This window comes from Camelus dromedarius, chromosome 13 (assembly GCF_036321535.1).
Source record: "Camelus dromedarius isolate mCamDro1 chromosome 13, mCamDro1.pat, whole genome shotgun sequence".
NCBI classification, from domain to species: Eukaryota; Metazoa; Chordata; class Mammalia; order Artiodactyla; family Camelidae; genus Camelus; species Camelus dromedarius.
This window is the reverse complement of record NC_087448.1, coordinates 55,622,467-55,649,373: the sequence shown is the minus strand read 5'-3', so window position 1 is coordinate 55,649,373 and position 26,907 is coordinate 55,622,467. Positions and strand designations below refer to the sequence as shown.

The 26,907-nt window shown below is 35.0% G+C and overlaps 1 protein-coding gene across 5 annotated transcripts in view; it reads right to left on the bottom strand.

The window, feature by feature from the left end:
* FNDC3A (fibronectin type III domain containing 3A) overlaps nucleotides 1-26,907 on the bottom strand; it is a 138,584-nt gene that overhangs the window by 36,313 nt on the left and 75,364 nt on the right. For 4 of the 5 annotated variants that reach the window (XM_010995195.3, XM_064493162.1, XM_064493163.1 and 1 more), the window contains 4 exons: nucleotides 18,344-18,420; nucleotides 7,529-7,766; nucleotides 2,582-2,851; nucleotides 1,388-1,446 (listed from right to left, as the gene is read on the bottom strand). In XM_010995195.3, the coding sequence (XP_010993497.1) occupies nucleotides 1,388-1,446; nucleotides 2,582-2,851; nucleotides 7,529-7,766; nucleotides 18,344-18,420 (644 nt within the window). Of the gene's footprint in view, nucleotides 1-1,387; nucleotides 1,447-2,581; nucleotides 2,852-7,528; nucleotides 7,767-18,343; nucleotides 18,421-22,458; nucleotides 22,565-26,907 lie in introns of those variants that run through there. The other variant, XM_031466428.2, reaches the window with a different exon arrangement.

Here is a 26,907-nt window from a genome sequence, read left to right as displayed (position 1 = left end):
ATGGAATGATTAAGTGAATGAATTCATTTAATTTGGTGCCCTAACTGAACTAGAGCATGCAAAAACAACCATACACACAAAAATAATATAAAACCCTGACCTGTACTTCACAGTTCACAAGAAATTTAATAAAAAAGACATAGCTACCCAAACTGTAAAAACAAACTAAAACAAAACAAAGCAAAACAAAACCATCAGCATTACTTTGTTTTATGACACAGGGCTTATTCTTTTACTAAGTTATATCTTCCTCATAATATTGAGCAAGAAATTCTTTAAAAGAATTATTTCATGCTTTATGTGTCTGAAAAATTATACTTTTAATATTATAAGTAACTATTATAACAAGTAAATGCTACTAGCATTAGCTATTATGTCATTCAAGTATCATTTCTATTAAGGCTACCAAATTCCTTTTGTTCCAAATCTAGTGATACACATTTGGATATACAGAGATCTTGGAAGGATACTGCCTGAATTTCAACCCCAGTTTCAACACTACTTAGAGAACCTACTCTTGCTTCAGTTTCCTCATCTGTAGGATAGGGAAAATAATATATAGAGAGGGTTGTTGTAGGAATTAAAGAAAATAATGCACATAGGTATTCAAAGCACTTTGAACAAAGTCTGACACTAGTAAACTTGTGTTAGCTATTACTGTGAAATAATTCTGTATATGTTCATATTAATTTACAAGCATATGCTCAATCTTAAGAGAAAACAAATTGGAATGAAAATAACTAGAGCATCCAAATCTATTATTTAGGGTTATCAGAAAAAGTAGGACCATGGGATATTAATGGGCTTAAAAAAATTCAGTTTATATGAGCACTTTACTTAATATTAATCCTTTGTCTTACCTGATGTAAATATTTTTCTTATTAGAATGACAGCCTTTATTTAGGCTATTTTAAAAATACACAAAAAATTTTATGTGCCAGTTTTGTTGTCATACCTTTTTCTGGTTTTCTGATTTCTTCTATTATATCTACACTTACAAAAGGACTGGGGAATATTAACTTTCTTCTATGGTTTGATTTTGACTCTTTTTGCATTTGTAGTTAACTGGACATACTTTATATGGAAATAATAAAAATGGGTTTTGAAAAAACTGGTAATCAGTCATGCCTCTTTATTTGATCTTTACTTGGTCCAATGATTTTCAATGTCATTTAGAATATATTAAAACCTTGTTTTAAAAACGAACTCTTGGCTGAGCATTCTGCTTCAGTAATTAACCTATTTCTCCTTATGTCAGATATGTATCGATCCATTACTAATCTCATGTTCCTTACATATAGTTAAGTTTTAAGTAAGGCCTGAATATACCGAAATCCTATATGAATATATTAAATATAAATGTCAAGAAAATACATGAGCTACTTACCACCGGTTTGACAATGTTGGAAAGAAGTGCTTCAAAGGCTTTAGTTTCTTCATCTTTTTCTTACAAAAAAAAAAAAAAAAAAAAAAAAAGGACTTAAATGCAGTCATTCTGCTCCCTTCACAATATGTTGTCTAAAACAAATACCAATAGGGTTCATATTTGAGATTTTTATTGTCTAGCTTTACTCCTTAGTTCATATTCAGCAGTTTGTGGCTCTTTAGAGTTCTTCTGCCTCAGTTTGTTTCCATTTTAGCCATGATTACTAATTATAATACCACTATATATATCTGAACTAGTCAGTAAGTTTTTCTTATAGAAAGTGTATTTTTTATTCACAGTTGTCAAAAATACTCTCTATGGAAAGTTCTTATTTGCCAATCTCATACCTCTTAAAATGACAAGTTAACTGAGTATTTGTGTCATGACATGCCTTTAAATGTGGTTCCCAAAATAGGAATATAATTGACTTGACCATAACTTATAGCTACCACTGATGTATCTGAAACTTTAGCTTAACTCTTCTGAAACATTAGTGCTGGAAAGAATGATCAGGAGGTCTCAAAAACATGGGAGAATATTTTTATAAACGTTAATATACAAGCCATGAGGTTGTTAAAGCATTACATTTGTTGACGGGGAATGGAAATTTTAAAAAGTAGTGCTCAGAGTTCATATGTGGAAGTCACAAGTTAGCGGAGGATTCCAAGGGAAACATGGGGATTTTAAGAGAAGAGAACTTTTGAACAAAGGAATGGGCAATACTGTATCCTAACTATAGAGTATATAAATAGACTGGTGAATGACATTAACTAGTTACTATCAGGGACTTGCATATAACGAAACTGGGAGAAATAAAGAGTTTTGATAAAAATCTCTTCAGGTCCAGAAAGAGAAGAAAAGGAATCTGGAGGAACTTTAATTTTAAGCTCTCCTATCTGGTAGAAATTTCTCTTTGTTAGTAAAATTTATGATATAGGTGAAATTATTAATTGAGCTTTCCTAAAATGTAAAAAGAAGTACCCTAGTAAATAGTTAGGTTCTAAAACTTTGCCCTCACATTTAGAAAGTGTTAGGCTATTAAACAATAGTTTAAACGAAGCATGATGAAATGACTGAAAGGTTAGAATATACTTTTCATAGGTTAAATAATGATGAAAAGCACTAATTATAACATATTTTATTTTAAATAGTTACCTTCTATTTCTGTATCAATTTGTGCACCACCTTTCCCTTTTCCTGACTTGTTCTTCACTGATCCTGTGTTTCCACCGCTAGCATTCTGCCCTTTTATAAGTCCATTATGTTCATTTATGGGAGAAGGGCATTTCTGAGGTGATGATGGTGGACTGCTCACTTTATCTTTCTGTGTTCCTTGGCGATCCTTTAATTTTTTCTGCAAACGTTCATATGTTTTACTAGATCTTTCATCTCTAAAGTTGGACCTTCCATGTGTAGAGTGAGCATCTAAGAAGAAATCAGAAAAAATATTTTAAAAGGTTACTTTCTCCAAACACGTTTATGGCATGAGAAACGAATACGAAATAAATCTATCATTATATTATATAAAACTTATTATAAAATATTTCAAAACATAACTGCACAACAAAGCAAAATTTCTGTGTCTCTACCAACTGAGGGAACTAAACTTTGTAACTTGATTATAATTATAATCTTACAGACATTTCTTTCCTTCATTTTTCATCAACTATTAATCTTCATAGAAACAGCTTGGTGTGGTACACTAAGACTATCACAGGTCGGTGATAAGATCTGAACTAAGCTGTGCACAGTTCTTCTTTCACTTTTTTGTAGCCATCACTTTTAGCATCTCTTTCAACTTCAAACATATAAAAAAGATAAAAAGAAAAATCACCACCTGCCTAAATTCCCTCATGTGACTTAAAAAAGCAAATCATCACTAAACTTACAGGGTTTTAAGTTAGCAAAAAGAAGTGAGTGTGATTACTTACTACTGACAGAATTTAGGTACAAAGTATTACATCTTCAGATATTGTAAACTCAAGGCTGTGACTTAGAAGAATGTATTTGTTCTAATAAAAAGTCATACAGCAATATAATAAAATCAATACATTCGTAAATACTGTTACTCCAATTGTCCTCAGTTTTTCCTTTTAAATTTAAAATCTGTAGTGAGGAAAATATTTCTAAAAAGAAGCCTCAAATATCTCAATAAAAAAGTCTTATTTTACTAGTGATTTAAGAAAATTAATATTCTTAACATGTATAATAATATTAAAATATAAACATAGGAATTTGGATATATACAAATAAAAGAGTAAGTTTAGAGCCTTACCTAACATTATATATAAATATTAACTCAAAATGATTCAAAGACTTAAATGTAGAAGCTAAAACTATAACACTTATAGAAGGAAACAGGTACAAATCTGCGTGACTTTGGATTAGATAAGTTTCTTAGATATTATACCAATAGTAAGAGGAATCAAAGAAAAAGTCAGGTAGACTTCATCAAAATTAAAAACCTTTCTGCATCAAAGGATATCATTAAGAAGGTAACAAGACAATATGAAAGAAAATATCTGCAAATCATTTATCTGATAAAGGGCTTGTATCCAGAATATAAAAACTCTTTACAACTTAACAATAAAAAGACAACCCAATTAAAAACAGGTAAAGGATTTAAATAGACATCTTTATAAAGAAGATTTAAAAACTGCCAATAAGCAAATGAAAAGATGCTTAACACCAGTAGTTATCAGGGACAATCAAATCAAAACCATAATGAGGTAACACTTCACACTCACTGGGATGGCTAGAATCAAAAGACAGACAGTAACAAGTTTTGGCAAGGATAGGGGAGAAATCAGAAGCCTCATACATTGTTGGTGGGGATGTAAAATAGTGCATTCACTATGGAAAACAATTTTGCAGTTCCTCAAAAAGTTAAACACAGAATTACCATGTAAGCTGGCAATTCCACTCTTAGGTATATATCCAGGAGACATGAAACCATACATCTACACAAAAACTTGTACACAAATGTCACAGCACCATTATTCAGAATAGACAAAAAGGAGAAACAACCCAAATATCTATCAACTAATTAATGGATAAGCAAAATTACAGCCACATAATAGAATATTTTTCAGCCATAAAAAGGAATGGAATACTGATCATGTTACAAGCTTGAACTAAACCTTGAAAATAATAAGCTAAGTGAAAAATGCTAAATACAAAAGGCCATATAATGTATGAATGCTTACATGAAATGTCTAGAATAGACTAATCCACAGAGGTAGAAAGTAGACTAGGAAATGGGTAAAAAGAGGGAATTAGGACTGACTCTTAATAGACACAGTTTCTTTTTTGGGATGACAGAAACATTCTGGAATTAGATAGCCATAGTGAAAATGGTACTTAGTGAATATACTAAAAACCACTGAATTGTACACTTTAAAATGGTGAATTCTGTTACATGAATTATTGCAATAAAAAAAGAAAAAACATAGGAAATGTAATTAGTGCATACTTTTAAAATGTGGTTGTCCAAATGTTTTAGTATTTCATTTATTACTCAAATATAATGATAAACTAATCATGCAGGGGAAATAAAAATATGTTGCAGTAAAACAGAGCAGGAAATTATCAAACAGATCTCAAAGGGTTAAAATTCTCAGCAATGAACTAGCTGTGTCCCTACAGAAATTACTTATTTAACATTCCTGAGCTTCAGTTTCTTCATCTCTATTTTGCAGGTTTTTATTAAGTGAGGTAATACATGTATGAGCACAGTGTGTAGCAAAGTTCAGGCTTAATAACTGTAGTAGTTGAAGTAAAATGCTGGATTAGGTCCCACTATGGGAAGCCATACAAAATATGCATGGAAAAGGGGTCATGGAGACAGCTACTGGTTATAAACTATTGTAAGTCATTAGGATTCAGTGGTAAATTCCTTGGCTTATAACCTCAAATACAATATGACTCTTGTCTTCCATCGTTGGGTAGCTGGTTTTTAGATTTATGCTCTTTGTACATTTGTATGCTTCACTTTCCTTCTCATCACTGTGAATCATACTCACATATTCTAATGCATATCCCTTTTGAATTAATAAAGGATTTTAACAATGAAAAATAGTTGTAATTGTACTATTTAGCTTTTCCTTATATTTTTTAAAACTATGTTTGAGAAAATTAAGTCATACTTAGGAATAAAAAAATGGAAGAGACTAATTTATAATATAAATGCTTGCTACTCAAAAGTATGCTCATTGGACCATGGCATGAGCCTTACCTGGAAATTTGTTAGAAATGCAGAAAACCAAACCACATTTAGACCTGCAGAACTGATAAGCTTTACCTGGGTAATAGAAATAAGCTTGGAAAAAATTATAATGTATGAGATAATATATATATCTACTACTTACAGGTTGTGCTGAATAATTTAAATTCTGTATTGAGAGTTATTTTTTCTACAAATTTACTAAGCATAGATGATAGGTATTGATTAAGTGCAAGAAAAACAGTGATGAATAAAACAGATTCAGTTCTTAGGGGGTTTACAGTCAAATAAAGGAGAAAGACATACAAATAAACAACAAAAAAATCCAATTGTGTTAAGTTCTATGAAAGAAACAGGTTTCAGTGCTAGAGACTGATAAGGAAAGGTTACAGAAGGTCTCTCCGAAACCTAACGGGGAAAAAAAGGCCTTCCATTCCACAGGAAAAGGGGAAGAGCATTTCTAGCAGAGAGAACATCATTTGTAGAGGCACTGAAGCAAGGAAGAGCTTGGAGGGTCTGAAAAACTGAACGTGGGGGCGCGTGTGTGGAAACAACTGAGACAAGGCAGTCTGAGGCCACAGGGCAGGATCTTGTTGAGGGCAGTCAGTTTTGGCCCCCAGGAATCATTGGACAATATCCAGAGATATTTTTAATTGTTGAACTGAGTGGGGGTGAGGGGAAAGGCTGAAGTTGTGTGCTACCGGCATCTAGCGGTAGATGGCAGGGATCCTTCTCAACATCCTATAATGTAGAGTTCTGTCCTCCACAACAGACTTACCCTTCCTCAAATATCAAGAGTGCTGAGGTTGAGAAATCCTGGTCTAGGGGAAAGGTTTAGGATTTCATTCTAAACGCAATGGAAAGTCACTGAAATCTATTAAATAGGAGAATGGTCTGATTTATATTTTAAAATAATTACTCTGGCTGAGCCTGGATGGTTGGGGGCAAGAATGACAGCAGAAAACTAACTGGAAGGCTGCTGTTGCAGTTGCTCTGACAAGAGGTGATGGTGGACTAGATGTAAGTAGCACTGGGAAAAAAGTAAATAAATCTGGGAAACTTCTGTAAATAGATACCAATTGATGTGGGGGTTGAAAGAGGAGGAATCAAGTTTGGCCATCTAGTTTTCACTTGCCAAATTGAGTGGACAGTGGTACCACCTTTCAAGATGAAGATGACAGAGAAAAACAGGTTCCATAATTGAGATTTGTTTTCAAATGCTGTAACTGAGATGCATGAGACACTTAAGTGAAGTCATCAAGACAGCAGTTAGAAATGAAAGTCTGGGGCTCAGGAGACGTTTGACTGAAGATACAAATTTGAGAATATTGAAGGTATTTAAAGCAATAGGAAAAATAAGAGTGAGAGTGAGTGAGTGAGTGAGTGAGTGAGTGAGTGAGTGAGTGTGTGTGTGTGTGTGTGTGTGTGTGTGTGTGTGCGCGTGCGTGCGCAGTTAGCTATATCAGCTTCCTGAGGGCAGAGGTTATGTCTTATTCTGTTTTTCTCGATCTCTTACGGAACCTAACAACTTTGTAAGTGGCACCAGACCCTTCACAATTTAACAGTAGCATGATTGTTCCAGGATAAAAAATTTCCTCAGAGCCTAGAGAGCAGCAGGACAGAGGAGAAGACCTCTTGTTTGAATGTGTCCCCACTAAATATTGCTGCATGATTACGTGTCCTATTTGATATTCTGTTTACTCATCTGCCTTGAAGGGTGATCATGAGGATGAAAACTTTAACATAGTGTTTGAGTTAACAGAAAATGATTGTGATATTGTTACCATTTTTTTGTTTCTTTTATATACTATAACAGCCTCTATTATACCAAGCAAAGAATAGTCAACTCCATGAAACAGGAATGTTTTTAGATGTCTTACCTACATCTCCATATACTTGTGAAGACGGATACTGTGGCATATACTGTGTTGCCATGTCTCCAGCTCCAGCTACTGGTGAGTACATATGGCGTGGCGGAGGGGGCATCATGGTTGGGACAGGAATAAAACCAGGCAGAGGAGGATGTGGAGAACGGTGGATGACGGTGTGACCACCAGGATGAAACTCTGGTGCCTGAGGAACCACAACAACTCTTCGAACACCATTGTCTTCAATGACCTACAAAATGAACAACAGATTAAAAGTTTCTTTCATAGGATGTAAGCATTTTTTCTGAAATATGTTGAGTAAGAATTTTTACACCAATATAAGTTAATTAAGAAATTTTAAAGAATCAACAAGAAAAGATTTTATTAAATACATTGCATACATACGAATCAGCACTGACCGACATGAAATAGTTTTTGTTATACAATGGAATATAAATCTTAAAATGCTGATGAGATTAGCTAAATAATAATATAAACAATGAGTATGATATTTGATATTTATCTTAGGTGTTACATGCATTTAGCAATACAGTAAAAATGAAGAGAGTCTCAAAGGAACTTTTGGTTTGAACATAATAGGAACAGGAATTACCTTTTCCAGATTACGGTGGGTGGGGTGGGAGAAACAAGATGTGGAAACAACAGAAACCGTGAAATAGAAATGGGGGGAAAAACCTAGATCCAGACTCCTAAGATCAATCATATATTGAATTTATGTATAAAACTCTTAGGATCATGACCAGGACAATTTTAATATTGAAGATCATTTCAAGAGAGGCAAACACCTAATATACTAACTCTCAGGCAAGAAAAATATCTGTGGCTCTGAGCTTTAGAAATTACACACTTTTAAATAGGGGTCACACTGTGGAAAAGGATTTTTTTAAATGACAGATTTATTCCCTTTGAACCTCACTGGAACAACAAGGACAACAACAAGGTCTAGAAAGATACAGAATTTTATCTTAAAATTAGAACTCCTTCTACTAAAATAGGGCCCTTAACCTTGTAGACTCAAATGCTTACTACTGAGGTGTAGTAGCAAATGTATTAGCAAATGGCTAATAATGCCTTTCCTATGGAAATAGAAAATGGTCAAAGTGTAAAGTGCTAACTTAAAGGCAGATCCCGGTATTTTTCAGGCAGGACACATCTACCATGCTTAAAAGAATAGTAAATTTTGTATATAAACATATATGCTTGGTAGGAATGTTAGAAAACACACTTATCTGGGTACAGATAAGCATAAATTACAAATAAATTACTGCTTTAGAAGGAATATGGTTGCTATTAAATAGCCTATTAAACTAACCTTACCTGCTGGAGTGTGAGATGACTTGTCTGTAATATGGGACCAGAAGAGCAAATGAATCACTGTTTGTATACACTAGCTCTACAACTACAATGCCCTGCTTCTAGCAAAATGGATGCCTCATATGCCACCTCTCTTCCTATGTAACTCAGTTCTGGATTCAGGCCTCAGACAAGTGCATATATGATTTAGTAGAAACTAAATCATATCTGGAACCCTAGCTGAAGGTAATCTGAAAACTGTTTACAGCCTCTAATCTATAGGAAGGGACATTAGAAGGAGTTTGGAATGGATTTTGAGTAAGCCAAACCAGTGTCTGTCATAATATGCTACTTTCACCTTTATCAACTCTCTAACTCACAAATCTTAAATGATTCCCCCGCATTTCTGATTGGCTTGTGTAGTCCATACTCTCCAACCTAGCATCCCATCTGGTTCCAACCTATCTACAGCTGTATCTCTTCTACACCGAATCCTGAACCTTTAACTCCATCTAGCCTTTGTATACTAAAAAACCTATCTTCATACTTATCTATACATTTCTTTATCTTGTACTTTTGTTTGTGCCATCGAATTTCCTCTTCATTTTGCTTCCCCTTAATTTACAGCCATGCAAATCCCATCTATCCTTCCAAATCTAGCTCTAACCTCCTCCATTCATTTAAAAAAAATTGTTTTTGAATAAAACAGAGACATTGGTAATTTAGAAAAGAAAAAGGAGTATGTGTTTGTGCGGGCACAAATACTAGTAGGGGCAAACATTATTTAGCATGTTGCACAGTGATAAACACTATGGAAAGCTGTAGGTAAGGCATACTATGTTTGGGGCACAGGTTGTAATATAAAACAGAATTATCAGGATAGGCCTTACTGGCAAAATCAAATTTGAGCAGAGACTTGAAAGAACTGAAGGAGTCAGCCATGCAAAAGCCTGGAAGAGTGTTCTGGGTAGAGGGAACAGTTAGAACAAAACCTCTAAGATAGAAGTGGCTAGAAGGAAGCTGGTGTGACTGGATTAGCATAACAGAAGAGGAAGGACAGAAGCAGATGAGATCAAAGAGGTACAAAATGGTAGAGGAGGTGGCCAGGTCAGGCAGGGCTATATAGGCAATTAAGGACTTGCATTTACTCAGTGAAATGGGGAACTATCACAGTGTTTTGGGCAGAAGAGTGATATAAACCAGTGGTTCTCATCTAGGGGTGATTTTGCCCCCTAGGGGACATTTGACAGTATCTGGAGTCATTTTTGTTTGTCATACCTGGAGCAGAAGGTACCACTAGCATCTAGTGAGTAGAGGTCAGGGATGCTGCTAAATACCCTACAACACAGAGGACAAACCCCCATAACAAAAAATTATTGAGCCTAAAATCTCCATAGTGCTGAGACTGAGAAATCCTGACATACCCTCACGTTTTAATAGGATTACTCTGGCTGCTGAGATGAGAAGAGACTGCAGGGCAAGGGCAAAAATGGGGAAACTGTTCAGGAAGTTACTGTAGAAATCTAGGCAAGAGATTAAGAGATGGTGGTGGCTTGGACCACAGTGGTAGCAGTGGAGGTGGTGAGAAGTGGTCCACATTCGGGCAGAAACAATAACATTAGCTGATGATTCTATCGGAGAAGTGTGAAGAAGATGTTTGGAAAGATGGTATTTCATTAACGGTGATAGGGAAAGCTGTAGTTTAGAAGAAATTATTTTTGGAGGGGGGACATTTGGAGTTTTAGGTTTTGCACATATGAGTTTGGTAATTTGTACATGTGAGTTTGGTAAGTCTATACAAGACATCTAGGTGGAAATGTTGAGTATGCAGTTAGATATAGTAGTCCATGGTTCCCAAAACACTGGGAAAGGACAACCAAATGAGGGCAGGAAGAAAACTGAGAGTGTGGAGTCTAGAAGTTTGGTTAAGTGTATCAGGAGGATCAACTTTGTCAAATGTTGCTGACAGGCTAAATAAGATGAAGACTAAGGACTGATCACTGGATATAGCAGTGTGGAAGTCACTGGGATCCCAATGATAGCAGTTTTACTGTAATCACAGGGGCAAAGCCTGACTGAACTGGATTTAAGGAAGAAAGTGAGGAGGAGAATTAGAGCTAATAGTACAATTCTGGAAAGTTTTCCTGCAGAGAAGAATACAGGAATAGGGTGGTGGCTGATTAATAGTGGAGTCAAGAAACTTTAGAAGTTTGTTGTTTTTACTGAGAGCAATTACAACATGCTGATACACTAATGAGCATGATCCATCAGAGGGTAAGAAACTGATGACGTAGGAGAGAGAGAGAAGAAAAATGCTAAGAGTGATGACTTTAAGCGGCAAAAGGGAACGAAATCCAGGACTCCAGTAGGGGCACAGGATCTAGACAGGAGCAGGAAGGTTTAATCTAGCTGAAAAAAGTATGGGTTGATGGGATGAGAAGGTACAGTATGTAACTCCAGATGCTGGTAGAGATGTGGGGCTAGGAGTCTCAGGAAGGTTTCATTTGACTGCTCTCTGTGAACCTTTTCCCAGGCACCACAAACTCACTGATTTCTCCCTCTTACCGATTCTACTGCATTATTCTCTATTACTTGTTTGATATCCATAACACTGTAGTATTTGTTAATTTTCCAGATGCATGTCTTACTCTATAACGTAATCGAAAGTTTCTCAAGGGACATGTATTAACTATTTAATCCTCAGAAACAATGCTACAAATAGGTAGTATTATTATCTCCATTTTTAGATGGGGAAACTGAGGTGTAGAGACGTTAAATAACTTGCTAAGGTCACACAGGTAGTACGTGGAGGAGCTAGTACTTGAACTCAGGTTATCTGGCTTCAATTCTATGTTCTTACTCACTTTGTGGCACAGAATCCACAAATACCTGCCTTCTAGTGCCTTGTAAAGTTTCACAAGCACAAGTGAGATCTCACTGATTAAAAAAGAAATGGCTAAATTACATATGAAATTAAAACCACTTTTCTCCTGAAAACGAACATTTCAAATATAAAGATAAGCTGAGGGAAGGGACATTGGGAAGTTATTTTTTAATAGGTTGTGAGAATGAATAAAATTAAGTCAGGAGGCCCTGCAGGGGCAGCTCTCACACACTGCCACTTGCTGCCCCTTGCTGCCCCTTGCAGACACTAGCAGGAAGAAGCATACTAAGCATTCCCCACCAGGAGAAGCTTACTTTACATACCCCAGCAGGAGGCAGGAAGACTTTTCTCCTTGCCCAGCAACTGCCCAACCAAGTGAGAAGCCACCACAACTAGCCTAATGAGAAGTAGCCACAACCCTGAACTCTCTTTCCAATGGACTTTGCTCATAAATCACCAGTTCCCAACTCCCCCCTTTTCTCTATAAAAGAATGGTCCTCTTCTTTGAGTTTGGCATTAGCCTGTGGTTTGTAACAGTTAGCATGCTCTGAACTGCAATTCCTCTGCTATTCCTGAATACTCTCATTTTGCTGGTAAAATAACTGTGTATTTTATTTTTAAGGCTGCCAAGGTACAGAGTTTCAGTTTTGCAAGATGAAAAGAGTTCTGCAGATGTGTAGTAGTGCAACAGTGTGAACGTACTTAATGTCACTTAACTGTACATTTAAAACAGTTGTGATGGTAAATTTTTAATGTGTATTTTACCACAATTAAAAAAAAAAGCTAAAATGCAGAGATTAAAAATAAAAAAATAAATCAGACCAGGACCAAGCGAGTGTGGAGAACTGCACCACTTTAAGTAACCATCTGATCAGCCAGTGACTTCAGAGTAAGGCCAGAGACCTCAAAACTATCTGAGTCTCTAGCCTCTGAGAAACAGCCAAGACATTGACTTTTACACAGACAGGGTACGCCGATGGTGACGATTAAAATAAAATCAACAAGTTGTGAAAAGAAAAGAAAAAAGGTAAAATATAATCCCAATTAGTCTATGTTAATAAAAATAAAAGACAATGAGATAAAATAAAATAGATCTATCAGCATAGTCTGACTACCTAACCACATATGCCACACAATTTCTAATTAGCCAAATTCCTGTTTTCTTTTCTTTATGGAACACAGACATAATTGAGAGAGGCTACAGAGAAAGGAGGCTGTGTTTACTGTTTGACATTTTATACTGTGCACCAGAATATACATTCCATGACAAATCTGTTCTGTATGTTTTTTCTCCCCAGTATCTGGTACTGTACACGTAGCAAATTACAGATGCTCAAAAAATATTTATTTAATGAAAGCTATGACCAGAGATAAATTCTATTAGTTCTACTTGAATGCCATATTTCCTTCCCTGCTCTTAACAACACTGAACTACTAGGGTTTTGTGCCTTCTTTAATTCCTACAACCTTTTACTTTTAGCAACATACTTCTATTGTCTCACCTGCAACCACTCCAACTTTAAGCTATTGAACAATAGTATAGATATTTCTGGCCATTCATCCAACAGATTTTCATTTTATATATCTAATCGTACACACATCTTCAGTAAGTGACTACATTTCTCTCCAGCTCTTACTGTGATGCTTCATCCTCATCTAAACCTCTAAGTCCCCCTATCTCCCAGTCTGTTACACTGCTGCATGTGTTTCTGGCTGTTCTCTCCAGAAAAGACAGAGAAGATTGAGATCAGCCTGGTTTGTACACTCTATAAAACTTACTGACCTCACTACTGTGTGCTGACATAAAGGCACAGTCAAATACCAAGCCAAACTCGAAGGAGTAATCTGAAACTTTTCATAAAGTTGATATAGGCTCTTCCCCCACATTATGATATCTACAATCCCCTCCATTAGGTACCCTCTCATTACAGTAACAACCCACATTCCATAGAAAACAGGGGAGCCATTACAAGAAAGGCAGGAGGAGAGAACTTTTTATTATCTTTCAGGAGTCCCATTCAGGTAATCTGTATTTTCTTGGTAATTCATTATCACTAAAATATCAACTATTATTCTGTGCTGCAATGCCCTTAGGGACTGTAAGTTATTATTATTTGCTAGGAAATTAAGTTCTTTCTACCCTTGTCACCTTTTGTTTTCTGTGTCATCATTTGCTTTGTGTTTGAGTTTTACAATTTCTGTTTGATTCTCCATTTGACATCTCAGTTCAGCTGGCATATATTTCTGCTTCTATGCAGTATGTCAATCTCTCACAAATCTCCCTCTTACTTGTTAAACTGCAATAATAAAGTTCATTAAGGTTATGTCTAAAATTATGTTTGCAATTTTGTAATTAAAAAAAAGGCTAAAGGGAAATATACTAAATGTTTACAGAGAGTATCTCTGGGTTATAAGATTCAATGTAATTTTTTCCCTACCCTTTTACATATTTTCCAAGTTTTCTACATAATAATGATTAGAAAAATTATTTAAAATATACTGTATTTGTTCTTTATCACATATGTCTCATCAGATTGTTAGCAAAATTAATATTCCTTTATATTTAAGTTTCTTGTGAACAATTTCATTTTGCTTTATGCATATCACTTTAATTAGCTTTAGGTTTCCTTATCATATTGGACAGTATCTTATAAAGTTTCATGGTTAGTAAAAATTATTTTTTAAATGATCATCCATTTTTCTGATCCAACAATAAAAGTTATGCTTGTAACTAAAAAATCTTATGTCTGTAACTAAAAAGTCTGACTAGTCTCATTATTGCTGAGTAAAATGCTAAAGTATCAGGGCAATAAGGTATAAATACTATAAAGTAAACAATACTGCAGAACTCTTGAATAAAAATGCTAAGGAAGTACAATTGGCGATTTTAATGCCAAGTTTGGGCTTTGCAAATTGCAAAGGAGAATCAATTACTCCCAAAGTTACCCAATGTATGATACCCTGACTGTTATTCTCAAAAATGAAGTTAGAATATATGTATGTGTTAATGATGAGTTCACATTTGAAGTGCTTCTTCATGGGGACATGTCATTAGTACAAACATAAAAAATTTAAAGGTTGATTTATCCTAGGTAAATCATGATTTCTTCATGTTTCTACTAATAAGTACTTTTGTTAAATCTCGATTTTCATCTTAAATAAAGATCTATTTATCTTTTGGATCTTTCATTTTTCGGCCTCAATATTCTCTTAGGTAGTAGTGTTATTATTTCCTCTGTGGTAGAATTAAACAGACCCAATACTGGATTTTAATTTTTGCAGTCCTTCCTTGCCTGACCAAACTTTTTAGGATGCATACATTTGCTGAATCCTATTAGTATGTACTGAACTATATGATCATACAGCAAAAACATTACTTGACCCTCTTTGGATCACTGGCCTTCAACAACAGATATACATAAGGCAGGGATGGAGGTGATTAATTCTGTTGCCATGAAGGGAGATCAGTGTACAAAAGTCTAAAAGGAGACTGCAGATAACAGCTATTCATATGGATTTAAAGTGTGTGTGCTACTTGGTGCCTGCTGAGCCAAACATAACTTGCACTTTATTACAGCCATCTTTGTGTCTTAACATTTGGTTCAACCCCTAGCTTCTATATTTGCTAATATAATTATGCTTGGTTATGTGTCCAGTTTTGGACAATTATCAAGCTCTTAGCTGTGCCTAGAACTTGGCTTTTAATAAGTATTTTCCAACATCAGAAATCGTGTGTGTAAGGCAATGGGGGATGTATTTCAAAAGTGATGTCAAAATGTTAGACAGAATCCATTATTACATTTGGGTACTTGAATTATTTCAATAATGATAAGACTAGATTTTAATCTTTGGATTACCTCTGTGTGCTTAAAACTGATACATTTCCTAGACATAACCTTAGATTAAGGCTGATTAATAGTTAATAATTAGCCTCACATAATCCTTCCAGTACGATTATTGTTATAGTTACTTGACAAATATTTATGAAACACCTACTATAATTGAGTTACCATGGAACAAAAATAAATAATTAAAATATCTCCATACTATGCTCAAGGAACTTAAAATTTCATATAAGAAAGAATATATATACACACAATTATAATAACCACTATCAGCACAAATAACTTGACCTAGGTTCTCAAGGAAGGAGAGAATTTCAAAAGGCAGAAATGAGGGAAGGAATAACATTCTCCACGTAACAGTGTTAACAAAACCACGGAGAAAGAAAAACATCAAGTGAGCACGTGAGTAGTCACGTTTGGCTGCAAAAATGGAATGTGATTAGATGTATCAAGAAAAGGGTACAAAGACAAACTAGAACAGAACTATGTAAGGCCTTATATGTCAAGAAACCTAGACTTCATTGAGTGGACAAGCCAATTAAGGGCTCTTTATGAGCACAGAAGTGAAAAGATCAAAGAAATAATACAGGAAGATTATTTTAGTGGCTCTTGGCCTAAAGATACAGAACCTCAACTTGGATGATTATTTGATTGATTTACTAATATTTATTGAGCCCATACTATAGGATAGGCACTATACTCAGTACTGAGGAAATAAAGATGCATAAGAATCCTATATGATCTAGTCCCATTACCTCTCTGACCTCTTTATTTATTACTATTCTGCCTTGAGGCCTCGACGGTCTTCTTGTTGTTCCCAAGCATGTTCTATCGTCTTAGGCCTTTTGCATTGGCTATTCCTGTTTTCAGAATCTTCTTTGCCCAAATAAATGAATGGCTAACTGTCCTTCAAGACTTGGTGCAAATGTTACCTTTCCAATGAAGCCTAGTCTGACCACCGTATTTTAAAATGTAACCAGCTCTATTTTCTTTCTTTATTCCCCATATCACTTACCACTTAATACATTATATAATTTAACAACTTATTATGCTTATTGTTTGGTTTTCCCCTCAAGAATGTAAACCACAGAAGTACAGAGGTCTTTGCCTCTTTTTATTCAAACACCTAGAAGAGTGTCTGACATATATGAACTCAGTATGTATCTGTTGAACACTGCTGAGTATAGGAACTGTAAGAATTCACAATCTTCTCAGGAAGGAGGATTTATTACCGAAACAGTGTGATAAATTCATTAAAAGAGGGATATACATAATGTGCCATGAGAACCCAAGGAGAGACACCTGAAAAGGTTCAAGAAAAGCTAATTCTAGAAGGTCATGATTTAGTGAAATAAGGAGAGAAATTTGCCATAAGAATAAAAATAAAAGGTACTGTTAGCTGAGAAAATAGTAGGACACCCTATAATTGCACTGAAAGATTTTGTCTTAATCATCTTTATGTCACTAGAACCCAATACAGAGCTTGGCACATGGTGCCATTCAACACGTTTGTTAAATTGAGCTATGCTAAAGAGAAAAGATCAAGTATAGTTTTTTTGTAAATGGAAAAAGGACCGACAAGGAGCAACCAGAGAAGCAGAAAGAATCAGACCAGCATTACTTCAAGGAATAGTGTCAAATGTTTAGAGGTCAAAGAGGATCAGGCTGGAAAAAAAGGCCTTTGGTTTGGTATATACCAGGGAGCAGATTTTTTAGTAGGGTGAAAAATGAAGAATACAGGCTAAGGAGTCAATGTGCTAAACAAAAGTAGAAGTGGTGAGCAGATTATTCTTCTGAAAAGTTTACAAAGTGCTTTCAAACATGTTATCATCTTATCTTTCAGTGAAGACACTGAGGCTCAAACAAGTTGATCTGTCCAAGGCCATGTAGCCAGCAACGGTCTTAAACATGATATGGATTCAGCTTTTCTGACTCTAATTCTCATACCACTTCTATTCTCCCCACCATCGCAGTCTTCTTTTACTGTCATTCGTATAGTGGTGGGTTTCACAGAGTGGGCAGTGAATCCACCACAATATCCTACCAACATTGGTATAATGGAGGAGGAGGTAAAAAATGGCCTGAAGAAAATTTCAAGTATAAATTCAGTGCTAGGATAAGAAACTGGATGGAAGAAATGAGTGCTGACTACATACAGTCTCAGTAGCAGAAGACAGTGAACACCACTAGATGTAACAGTTTAATTCAGTTTGCCTGTGCAAGTAAACTAGCTATACTTTTTTCTTTAAGCCAGAGCTTCCCAACTGGTATGCAGGGAAGGGCTACAAGTGTGCAGTGATATTGATTCCCTTAGCCTTTAGTGCTGCAGTTCTAAATTCTCTTCTGTTGACCACAATGTGCCATACAATTATCATAGGTGTCAGTGAACCACTGTAAGAATAAAGTTGGAAGCACTGTCTTGGATTACTCTTAAACAAATGATTAACTTAAAAAAGTTAGTGTAGGTACCTGTAAACCATAAGATATTACTTACATCATTCACATATTCAGAGAGAAAATACTCTAAAATTCATTCTCTATTATAATTTAACACCCAAAGACAAGGCCAAATGATGAGTGATGCTAATTTTTTTTGAGTGATGCTAATTTAATTTTTCCGCCTTTCCAAATATACTAAATGTACTAAAATATTTGAAATAGATTTACCAAAGATATATTGTCCTGATAAACTTCAGCACTTAAATGGTACTTTTTATCTGAATTAAACAGTAACATTACAATCAATATTATGTAGATATAAAAAGAAAAATAACAAAAACATACCTGTGGGGCATATCCAGGAGGCACATAAATAGGAGGCACAGAACCATTTGGGGACATCATTGGAACCTGAGCAGGACCTGAATGGGTCACAGAAATGATGTATTAATCCAAGATTACTTAGCAAGGTAAATTGAAAACCATTTGAATTGTACTTTGAATTCTTCATCCAAACTAACATTCAAACTAAGAGCGACTGTATTACTATGAAAAGAAATCCAGATGATTCACCTGTTATACAGTAGAAAAGGTTATCTTGTCAAGTGCACTGATTGCTTTTTACTTGCAGTTGTGTTTCTCAAACTCATCTAGTGATCGTAATAGTCACTGAGGTATCTTTTTAAAACACACAGATTTCAAAGCTCTCCTACAGGTTCTTATTTAGTATGCTTACAGTAAATAGAGGTCTTGAATCAGCATATATACTTCACAAATATCTCAGGTAATTCTTAGAATCGTGCAAGTTAAGAAACACTGACCTATGACACAACATTGTAAAATTATTATAAATCAATAAAAAATGTTGAAAAAAAAAGGAACACTGACCTAGAGGAAAATCAAACTAAACTTTGCATATAAAATCAATGAAAAATATAAAAGGCAAAATTTTGAAAAGCAATAGGAAAAAATCAAGAAAAAGTCAAGAGGGAAAAGCAGTAAGAGGAAGAACAGTTAGAAATTCGGAACTTGCTTAGTTAGGGTTAAAAGCCTCTTGTGTAATGTGTACCTCTTGTTTGTGAGGGCTTGAGAACAAAGTCTGAGAAATTATGTATGTATATTTACCCAAGGAAAATTTTTTGTTTCTTACCCCAAACAGTTCTTAAAAACAAACATACAAAACCCTCAGCTTGTCATACTCTGCATTAAAAAATTTTTTTATAGTGATATCCTTTCTAAACAACTTTAAAAATATTATCTCTTGTCTGCCTTCTCCTAATCAGACACTCCTAGAAGGTGTGTTTTATTCTTTCTAGGAACTAAAATCTTACTTGTTTTATGTAACTTAAAAAAAAGAATATCTTACCTTCAAATCCCTTTTTCCCCTGTAACTTTAGACTGCATTGTTCCCTCACCCACTAGTTTTTAATAAATTGAAATGAAACCTTCTCAGAGAGCTTTACTCATTTCTAAGGAAATAAAGGTACCCAAGAGTCTGATAAAGAATGTAATGGAGGAACAGTTCCCTTTATATGTAGATTTCAACCTGCAGAGTATATATATTTGATCTCAGTCATAAAAGAAACCGAGGAAGAAGAGATAAATCGTAGAACAAAAAAGAAATAAATTTCACTGGTATCATTATACATACTTCAGAAAAAAAGAATAAAGAGCATGGAGACCACAGCAAATAGAAATTACAGCCACTCTCCTCTTACTAGGGAAGGAGGAGGGGTGAGGACCAAACAACAAAGTAATGGTAAAGGTACGGGGAGGAAGGTGAGAGGTGGGGAGGAAAGAGAATGTAGGAAAAAGGAGGGTGTGGGAGGGGAAATAAACAGTGGTATGGAAATGGGGAAGAGAGGAGAGTGAGAAGGAAGGGAGGAGGGAAGAGAGTACAGGCAAGAGTGGCAGGAGCACTGGAAAAGGAGGAGAAATAGGAGAAAGGAGAGAATAAGAGAGAAGACAGGAGGAGAGTGAACAGGGCTGGAAGGAGGGTGAGAAGGGGAGGGGAAAGACAAGGGTGGAAGAATGGGGGTGGGGTGGGGAGGAGGAGGGTAAAGAAAGAAGAGGCAGGTAGGGGAAGGAAGAAAGCAGGAAAAATCCTCAAGTGGTTAAGAGGAAGTAAGGAGTGATGTCTATGTGGGCAGACTACCAAATTATGCTATATATCACTAAAAAATAAATTTTCAACAAAACTCTTCCCATCCAAAACAAGCCCACCAAATACATGAAGTTTTTCAGAACATTACCTTACAACAGCTAATTATGCAGATAATATTAACTTACTATGTCCCAGGCCTTTAATGTAATTTTTTCTCCTCATAATCATTCTATTAGGTAAATGTTATTATTACTCCCATTATTGAGATGTGAAAATTGAGGCAGAGAGGTTAATATTGACCAAGCAGTAGAACTAGGATTCAAAACCAGGGAGTTACATTTCTAAGGCTGTATCTCTACTATGTATTTAGTAAACATTAAAATACTATGCATTTTTGTCAACGGATGTAATTTGAGCCTTAAGAACTATGCTCTGATGCTTCTAAGGAAAACCAAGGCCTTCTTTATCTTCATATACTTGAAAAACAAGAGCAAAATGAATAACAAAATTTTCCTACACTGAAACTACCATTATCTATAAATTTATTAAATAAGACTTGTGAGGTGCTTTATAGCTCTAGGCAAGAAAGGCTTCATTCCAAAACTCACCTTTTAACTTCTATACGGTGGACTCAAGAAAAAAAGACAATGGTTTTAAACTAATGTTGGTTTACTTCTATTAGCTAATTTATATAAAACTACAGTATATTAGCTTTCTGAACCCTGAGAGCTGGTTTAGAAATTACCCAGAATATGTAAAATTTAGCTGAGAATCAGAAAAAGAATTTACTGAAAATCATATTAGTAATCTTAATAAAGGAAATTATTTTGTTGAACTTCTACTATATATGCCAGAGATGTGGTTCCTCACACATTCTGTCAAATCTAATTCCTATTTCAAGTCATCAGAACAGGTTTTTTAATCCTGTTTTTCAGCCAACAGAGTAAAAAATAAGTTACTGCTGATTACATTTAAACTTGTAAAACTACATAACTGCTTCATGTTGCCCTTTGTTTACTAAAAATTTGAATATACAAATACTATGTAGTTATAATTCAAACCATACTGTACTTTGAAAGACGCTAAAATTGTTTATAATTTAGTAGTACAAAATTCTACTTTATCCTTTAATTATATTTAAGTGTGATAATGAAGAGGGAACAAAACAAACCCAATCTAAAATAAACCATCCGTAAATCCATTACGAGTTGCAGTCCAGAAATAATGATTAACTCATTCCCCTATGAAGTAATCATTTCACTCTAGCAAGTGAATTTTCTTATCCTGAGGCAGAAATGGTACAAGGTTAGATTTTTTAAAAAAGACAATTCATAGATATCATTATTTAATATTTAAAATACTGGTGTGAAGTAACGTTCAATACTGAACAAAAACTGCCACCATATAAACATAGTAAATACAAGTATTCACATTTAAAACTGCAATATTTACAGCACCATTTCTGTTGCTATTCCTGTCTATAGCAGCAAGACTCTAAAACCTTGCATACTTAATGCTGCAAATATTCAATTACCTCCTTAGTTCCAACAATACTTTTTAATTTAGAAAGTACTGAAAGATTAACTATGAACCCTGATTAAAGGCAGCCAGGTGATTCTGTCCCAATGAAGAAGCTAAAACTGTTACATATTGTACCATATTGTACATCTGTTCAGCTATTATCTGAACAACTGTAGATACCTCTAGTGGCTCCTTAAGAATCTACATGATCTGAGCAAAATCTACCCTAAACCATACAGCTATTGATTTTTAAGGGCATATTTCCTTCTCCAAAATCTTGCAGAAGAGTAAACAATTCTATTCACCAATTGTCTTAAGAAATTTGAGAAGCCCCTCACCTCAATTCCTTAAAAAGTGCTGTCAATGATTAAAAAAACAGTATTTTATCTAGTACTTTCTTTATTAGTAATTTATTAATAATCTTCTTTATTAGCATACATTCACAGTTGAGCTTTTTAAAAAACGAAATTAGAAATCTGAGTTTAAATTCTTAAAATGCAACGGCCTGCTGACGTGCCACACGTTCTCTTTACAACCAGGCTTTCACAATGGCTTCCAAATAATCTGATGTCAGTTTTCAGATTTTAGTTGTAAAAAGAAAAGCCTAGTAAAGTAAAAGCGCTGGAAAGGAAGATTCTGTGGAATATAAAATCAGCCCAACTCTATTAAACAGAGTCTGATCTTTTTATAACTACACGGCGACAATTTAAAATATTTTTACAGCGACAGATCTGGCATCTATTGAAAAAAACACACAGCATGACTTTAGATTAATACAATGCTTTCTATGTTTTAAAACAAAAGCAGAATGTTCAAAACAGTCAGCAAATCTTACCACTCATTTTGTTTTTACAGTAGCAGCAGAGAACAAGAAAATCCAACAAGGAAACAGCGTAGTACACGTTAACAGCTTTAATTGGAGAATGGCAGCTACGGTTTTTTTTTTTTTTTTTTTTTTGGGGGCAAAGCTATGAGAGGAAAAGATCCTTTGACCGAGTCACGTGACACCTATCACATGACCTGCTGTGACCCGCGGAAAGGGGGAAAAAAAAAGCAAACGTTCTTGCTGGCAGTGTTTCTCCGATATAGTAAATAATTAAATGATTTCTACTGCTGCTGCCTTCAATTTGACCATTTTTTCAGACTCCCTTATGAACAAATGAAAAAGCTCATCAAACTATATAGTTGATGTAAAATGATTCTCTTTGTTTTCACTTTCCTTTGATAACATCATGGGCACTGTGTACTAACTGAAATTTTATTACCCAGCCAGTTGCTTTTCATTTAGAGTTTAGGATACATATAACACTAATTGAGAAGATTAGGTCTGAAATGCCCTTCTGTAACTTTACCCACTCTCCATACTCAACCCTTAAGGAATGCCCACAGTACACAAAAGAACTGTCTATAGAATACACAGGCTTGGTCAATGTGTTCCTCAAACATGGGATTTCTATATCAGGCTGGCATTTAACCTGTCGAGCTAATAAAGACTACCACTTTCATTGCTGGTTTTTCTTTCTTTTTATTTTTTCCTGATTTTGTTGTCGTTTCCAAAGATCTAACCTGGACATCAATACAGATACTTGGTGATGGCATTCTCACTCATATCCATGAAATCTGAAAAGACAGATCATAACGCAGGCTTAACACTGTACTCAAGCATGTGTGGAACCCAGGAAGGAGACTAGAGATGTTCAGTTACAAGGGAGGGGAATGAGACAGTAAGAACTTTTGGGGGTCTTTTTATTACTTTATGGTGGCTGTTACGTAGTTAAGGACATTTATTAATAGTTAATACAAATATACAGGTAATGATAATGATTGTGATTTGTAACAAGCTGCACAGTGGAAAGAAAATGGATTTTGGTATCGAAATACGTAAGTTTTAATAACAGCTTCAATATTTGTTAGCAAGACAATTTATTGCTCTTCTGTGAGTCTGTTTCCTTCTGTAAAAAGGTTAAAAGAATCAACCTCATAGCATTGTTGTGAGAATCAAGTTAGATCAATTTAAAGTACCAAGTACACTAGTTGGCACCACTCAATAAATGATACTACTATAAGTAAAAATATGATCACTGTATGTTTTCAAAAATAATAATTACATATACAGGGCACTATGCAGGGTTTTACATGTGTTAACTCACTTACAGTCCTCACAATAACTTAAATAGGCATCATTTATGGGTAAGGAAATTGAAGGAGAATGCAGTTAAGTAACTTGCCAAGGACACACAATGAGGCAAAGGCAGGATTATCTAACAATAAGGCAAAAACCATGTTCAAAGGCCCAATCTCCCCAAAAGGTGGAAAAAACTGGCAAGGGATAACCTGGAGCAGTGAGTTTCAATAAATACATGCCAGATACCCCGGAGGAGATAAGACACTAAAGGACCATTCTCACAAGTGGGGAAGGGTAATTGTTACCTTCTAAGTTCCTACTAAAAGGCAAGACTGCCCCGAAGAGCATGGCTTAACAGCAAAGTCTCCTGGTCTTAACAGAATCTCCTCATAAATGTTGGACTCAGACTCCCAGTAAATCCAACCATGCCTCTCATCTTCAGCCTCTAAACAAAAAGCAAGCCCCTGCAGCCCACTTCCTCATTTTGGCTCACGTTCTCACACAGCTGTGTTTCCATTTCTTGACTCTTTCTTTAACTGATCTCCTTCTCAATTCTTTTCATTGTGCTCACTAGAACCTTTTCCCTGTTATAAATAAATTCCCTTTTATACTCAGCCTTTTCAGAGAACACCTGTTCATGTGCTTTCTTTAAATGAAACCTGTTTCTCCAGCAACCACAGGGAGCAGAGGCTTCCCATTCTCTTCTGAGGCAGTCCTCAGATACCCCAAGGCTGCTTCCCATGACCACTGTTGTTTCTGTTTCATGCTTAAGTTTCTTTTTCCTTGAGATTATGTCATAGGAATGTACTACCCTCTACCCCTTCTCACTGCTGTCATGCTCAGTCCTCATTTATTGAGAACTTTGGCACCACATTCACAGTGTTTTTCCTCTATTCCAACTCTTGCCCACCAGCACAATGACTTTATGTCCAAAAAACCCCTAACCTCAACCTTTTTTGAACTCTCCTCTTCCATTATTTTTAGTAACCCAGGTTCAAAGACAAATCTTGGAATTTATCACTTAGAATTCCACTATCTCATCTTTGAAATATTAAACTTTCATGTTTCAGATTCTGGACACCATATCTATCTTTCATCTCTTCAGTTCTCTTTCTTCTACAACATTTGGTCTTCTTTATAATGATCTCCCTTTTCTCCTGATTGAACACTACCTTCAGGGTCTGATTTTCTTTCCCATCTATGTCTTCCTTTTACTTCCCCTCCATTAAAAATTCCTAATTTTAATCAGTCAGATAATTATCTTCTCTTTCCATAGACTGGCACTGTAGAAATCAAATGGTACTCAGACTGAGATGTTTATAAATTCAGTTATACCCAACCTTAACTTAGCCACTAGCATTGCTCAGGAATCTTTTCAGGAATTTATCCCTGGTTAACAACTTACTCTGTTTTCAGAGTGATTATGAGAGAGCCTCACCACTCTTTTAAAGACCTTCCCCAACCCAACCTCAACTACTTATCTCAGTATGAAACTGAAATTTTTCAATGTTTTTTACAAACTTTTCTTACCTCTTCCTTCTATTTTCAGAAGAATCACTGTTCCTTCAATATGTCAAAGCTATTTCTCCACTTCTACTCTTGATCTGATCTCCACTTCCTCCTCTACTGGGTCTTTGCCTTATTAGTCATTTCTGTCCTGTTCAGTATTTTCAACTGCTTTCAGTATCCTTCTAACAAGACTTAGCTCTATACCTTTACTATCCTCAACTATCCACACAATTGCCACAGAGTTCTATCGCCCAGGATTAGTGACAGGGTCCATATTTCCAGGACCCTTTAGTTATAATAAGGAAAATATAAGTTAAATGTATTTTACGTTTCCTAAAGAACTTGTTAATTCAAGAATGTGCATCGAACAATTTTCCCATAGAAATAAACAAAGTGAGAGGATAATTGAGAACACCACAATTATAGGGATGCATTATACAGCAATGAGTGTATTTTTAATTTTTCCTTTTGTACCTGATTATATGACAATTTTAACAAACTTAAAATACCCCTGCTTTTTATTTTCACAACACTGTCTCAAATGTTTTGCAGAGGGCTCTCTTAAATTAGGAGCATGGCATGTCACAGTAATCATATGGACTTCTTGGTAACATTTTAACACGTTATTAACATTTCTAAACTACTGATTTTCGGGTAGACTTGTCAATATAGCACTATACTTGGGTGATGTTTATAAGCACTTAGTGGGTACTAGACACTGGTCTACTATACGGATATTAACTCGTTTAATCTGCATAATATCCCTATGAAGTAGAATAACTATTATTTCTATTTTATAGCTGAGGAAACTAAGACAAAAGAGGTTAAGTAAGTAATTCACAGTCACAGCTAATAAGCAATCAATATAATTAAGTGGCCTAGCTCTGAAATCCATACTTTTCACCATGACATTATGTTACCTCTGTTGTTTAGGATATAACAAATATTACAAATTATAAAATGAATGAGAAAGTTGCAGCACAATAATACTAAAATTCTCTTAAAGATAAACCACAAATAGAAAAGCAATGAACATTTGGATAGAAGATCCCTCCACACAATACACCCCAAATATGTTAGTTACATATAATGGTAACAAAGCAAAATGTACCTAAATTATCTCACTGAAATTACTGAGAAAATCCTAAAAATTTCTAGTAAGTGAAGGGTATCATATGGAAAACAGTGAATTACTTAATAACCAAACCTGTTCCAAAATATAATTTAAGGAGATTTAAAAGACATACACAGCACCAAAACCAAAAGCTAAAAAAAAAAACAAAAAAAAACTAAAAAACTAACCAACCAAACAACCAAACAAAAAGAAACCAAAACAGATGACAAACTGAAGAAAAGGGAAAAGTAACATAGAGAAAATTAAGACAGAAAATAATAATATAAGTAAGGAGTAAGGCTGGTATTATATGCCCTTTCTAGAGTTGGGCCACAAAACATCTCTGATTTGTATGAGCTGAAATGTGGTTAAGATATCAAGGACCAACACTATCAAGCTAGTCATCATTTTCTGTAGCTCAAGTACATCTCAAACTGCCATAGAGCATGGTCACAGAGATTTGGTCTGAAAAAGACTAAAGAAGGTATAAGCTAATGCTGACTTTTGCCATATGTGAAAATTAATAAAGCATCAAT